Raw genomic sequence first — 4296 nt, forward strand, 5'->3', positions numbered from 1 at the left:
ATGATGTTTTCCATTATGAGACCAAATGTGTTATTGTCAATAATATCAAACAAGGTCATTGATACTGCATTACCAAAAAAGTCACAGACAGCATTTTCAAACCTCTTGACAATGACCTAAAATATTTGACTTTTGACATCATGTGATTAATTTAGACCAAATTGCTTCAAGGGTCTGGGAAAACAACACGTATATATAGACATGCCCGTCCTCGTTGCTTCTGAGTTGTTTTTTGGAAACCTTAGCAGACGACAGAATGAACTGCAAAGTACTAGCTGTTTTGTCTTGCATCGGCATTGGTAAGTTCTTTTATGCAATATTTTTAATTCTTGAAATGCTTTCAGTGTGTGTGTGTGTTTTTTATATATATTTCCATTCATAATGTGATACTTCGAATATGAATTATTATTATTATTATTATTATTATTATTATTATTATTATTATTATTATTATATGAATTTATATAATTCTTATTTAAATATTTTATAAAGTTAAAGTTCTTAATCTTGCACTTTAAATGGTAAGAACATGTTATTTCTTTTAAAAATCAATTTATTGAATAATTTCCTATCTTAACAAAGGTCATGCATTCATTGAGAACATAGTGCTTGATATACTTACTATTAATTGTGTCCTTCAAAACCACGCTGACCTTTCCATTTATTCAACTTGTATTAAAGCTGCACTTGAGTTTTTTTATTTATTATAATGGTATATCTGTTTGAGTGCAGCTTTAAATCGTCATCATGGAGTCAAAATGTATGTTTGCCATAAAGTGGCACTCGTCTTTAAAATAAATAGGTACACATGTATAACAAACATAAATTTTGAGTGATAAACCTTTAACTACCTACTAAATAGTTCATTTATGACAAACAGAGGCGTAGCTTCATATAGGCCTTGTAGTCCTGGGCCTACACTTTCTTTTAAAAATAACAAATTTAGATAACCCTAAAATGCAGTAAAATATCTACTTAAACATTTTGAACAACTCTGAAATTTGTTTTATTTTTAACCAAAGCAGGTTGGTGTTTATTTAAACTACATGTAGGGTGTATTGTTTGATTTAATTGTAATCATTGCAAATATAATTAAGTGTGTGTAATGTGCATATAAAAGTCCCCAAACTCACATAGAATCATCAGGCCTACAAGAAGTTTAAGACTAGCTACGCCCCTGAAAAATGTTAATTACTAATAACTATATTGTAACCGTGTATTTAATAGCTGAAAACGTACAAATTTTAAATGACCGGTGAGTGCTAAATAAATTACAATGATCAACCATCAACACATAAGGTAGGAATACCGTGTTTCTGCACCTTCATTTCAAATTAAACACGTTATCTTTTCATAAGAACCATTGTTTTCGACCTTTATTCATCCTTTTAAGTAAATTAAAACAATTGCATTAATTGTGGTACATGTTATTTGGGAGTAAGAGTGCATCTTTAATAATTATTTTTAATATTGTTCACTCTATGTTATACGTTTTCCAATACGGATTTTGAATCGTTTTGTGAAGAACTTTTTACTAGTCAACTTCGTAAAATGTTAACACAATTTTTTTTTCTACACAAAGTTGTGTGCAGCAAATCCGAAACTTACAAGAACCGCCACCACCTGCGTGATGACCTTATGTACAAGTACGAGAAAGACGTCATGCCCGACAGTATCGACGGTAACGCGGTCAACGTATCAATAGGCGTCGATCTCCTACGAATCATTGACATGGTGAACAACTTATATAAAACAACGACGTTCTGAGCTTCAATATTGTTTCCATTTTTTCACCTGTATATATACGACGTCAAGAATAATAACCGTCCATCATGCACGTGCATACGTTTACGTTAAGCAACTTAAAAGCTGAAAGAATGGCTATACCAGCTGAGGTTAAGAGTTCATCAAACAAATACATATATTGTCTACACGATTGCGTACTCCCCGAAATGTGTGCGTTAATACAAAAACTGAAGATTGTAACAATTATAATCATTTGCTTGTAGGATAACCAGATTCTTACGTTGGATACAGTCATAACAGAGATTTGGCAGGCGGATAATCTCAAGTGGAGGCCTGGTCACGTGGGTGGCTTAGAAGAGATCAGGCTGCCCTCTGACCTTATCTGGAAGCCCGACCTCGCTTTGGCTGACGGGTGAGTGTTCATGACTATGGGTTACAAATGATCTCAGTCTCAAACATTCAGTGAAAGGTAACCAGGGGCGTAGCTAGGGCTAAAAAACTTGTAGGCCCGATTGTTCTATGTGAGTTTGGGGACTTTTATATGTGCATTATACTCACTTGATTATATTTGCAGTTATTACAATAAAATCAAGCAATACTGCCTGCACGTTGTTTCAATAAACACCAAACTTTGGTTAAAAACAACAAACTTTTGAGTTGTTCAAAGTGTTCGAGTAGCTATTAGTTTTTATAGCTTTTTTGGGTTATTTTTTTTTTTTTTCTCAAAAAAGTTGTAGGCCCAGGCTACAGGCCTACAAGACCAATGTGTAGCTACGCCACTGGTAACTTAATCCTCAGAGCAGCTTGCTTTTGATCACAGAGCCGCCGATTTATACTTGTTTTACGGGTATCGTATCATGGATTACATAAAGGATACTTGTAACTTGCATCGCCAAAAAGAACTCTAACATTTACCTTTTCGACACACACCTTTAGAAGGTAGTTGCGACTCTTGCAATGTTAATAAATCGCAAATATATGATGTATACCATATGTCTGTTGCTTCTTTGTTGTATTCTGTAGACATAGTTTCTTGAAGGGAATGCACTGCTGTTTTGGTGTTTTATGACTTGAACAATACTAAGTGACCTTTAACCTAAACGTTTTAATTTTTTCTTCAGGGTCACTCGTATAAACGATCAACATAAATGCCCTACGATATTCTTCAGTTTAACAAAGTCAGAAAATCTCGAAAAGTATGAATGGGGGTACTCATCAGTTTTCGGCAGTGGCGGCGTTGTTAACTTTGCGCTTGAATGCCTTTCGAGATATATCCCTTCAAGCAACCGTGTATGTAGACCGTTAGGCTTGTAGAATGCAACTTAACATATCATTTAAAAGTTTTAAGTATCCGATAGAAAATGTCTTTTTACATTGTTTATTCACAGGGCCGGGAAAACGGTCTTTATTAAATCCGAGGACACCAATGTCATCATCAACTCTAGCGGATTCGTAAGCTGGTACCCTCCTGTGAAAACCAAGACGTTCTGCTCTTACGGCGAATTACAGAACGGCGATGAAATCGAGTGTCACTTGACGTTATACTCCTGGACCCACAGCACCTCTACGCTCGACCTTAAACTACAGGCTGATGAGATGGACACCAGCAACCTCGATGTCGACTTCAATCCTCACTGGAAGTTGGTCTCGACGCATGCCGACGTCAAACACAAAGTATACAGCTGCTGTCCCGAATCGTACGCACAGGCTTCATTCACGTTTCGCCTCAGATACGTCGCCTAGATGTGGACAACCAAACCATTATATTTACGCATTATTGTTTGTCACAGACTTCTTAGGTCTTATAACACGCTGATATATGAACGTCAACGTTGAACCAGGACAACATGTAAACAGCGGTCAGATAATACCATAGCAAAGATTTATCAGGACGTCAATATAAGCACATCAACAGTGTTAATGGCTATTTGCATTCAAAACTATTAAAACTTCAGGTCGATTTAACCATGTAGTAACAAACATTTTAACAGACAATTCATGATTCAAAATAACATTTACAATAGACCTCCAAATCACTTTAACCGTTCAGTCGGAACCCGTTGGCTCGAACTCGCTTGGCTCGAATTCCTAGTTGGCTCGAACTGTATGTAAAGGACCGATTTCTTTAAAATGAATGTAAGCATTCCCGCTTGGCTAGATTTTTCGCTGGGACTTCGAGCAAACGGGGTTCGACTGTAAAAAAACTCAACGTGTACTTACATTTTAATATTACATTAATATGCAGCGTATTGTGAACAAAATCATGTACTTTATGTGCAATAAAATATACACAAATGATTATTGTAAACAGCCATTGGTATACGTTCCGTTACAATCTCGATTCCACACAGAAATAGGACACATAAACATCAAATACGCTGGACGGGCATTAATAAATAGGTTGTCAAACACGAAAAGTAAGCGTACTTGTACGTGTAGTTTAATAGTTTACGTCATTTGTGAATTCCACTTGCTATCGTACATGTTATATTTATGTGCACTGTACACATTATGTCATACTCGGATGACGTACTGCACAACAAGTAGTAC

At 35.8% G+C, this 4296-nt stretch overlaps 1 protein-coding gene across 1 annotated transcript; it reads left to right on the forward strand.

Annotated features, from left to right (window-relative positions):
* Positions 1–226: 226 nt before the first annotated feature.
* Positions 227–4044, forward strand: LOC128232584 (neuronal acetylcholine receptor subunit alpha-10-like). Its single transcript, XM_052946232.1, has 4 exons — positions 227–299; positions 1583–1734; positions 2010–2158; positions 3135–4044. Exons 1-4 carry the CDS (start codon positions 257–259, stop codon positions 3487–3489), a joined length of 699 nt encoding a protein of 232 aa, XP_052802192.1. The 5' UTR covers positions 227–256; the 3' UTR covers positions 3490–4044.
* Positions 4045–4296: the final 252 nt, after the last annotated feature.

Source organism: Mya arenaria, chromosome 4, assembly GCF_026914265.1.
Source record: "Mya arenaria isolate MELC-2E11 chromosome 4, ASM2691426v1".
Lineage (NCBI taxonomy): Eukaryota > Metazoa > Mollusca > Bivalvia > Myida > Myidae > Mya > Mya arenaria.

What these genes read in the sequence shown, in the direction of transcription:
- LOC128232584 (XM_052946232.1), top strand. Translation starts at nt 257, where the DNA reads ATGAACTGCAAAGTACTAGCTGTTTTGTCTTGCATCGGCATTG. An exon ending in TTTGTCTTGCATCGGCATTG is followed by an intron (nt 300 to 1,582) that starts GTAAGTTCTTTT and finishes TTCTACACAAAG; the next exon opens with TTGTGTGCAGCAAATCCGAA. An exon ending in TCCTACGAATCATTGACATG is followed by an intron (nt 1,735 to 2,009) that starts GTGAACAACTTA and finishes ATTTGCTTGTAG; the next exon opens with GATAACCAGATTCTTACGTT.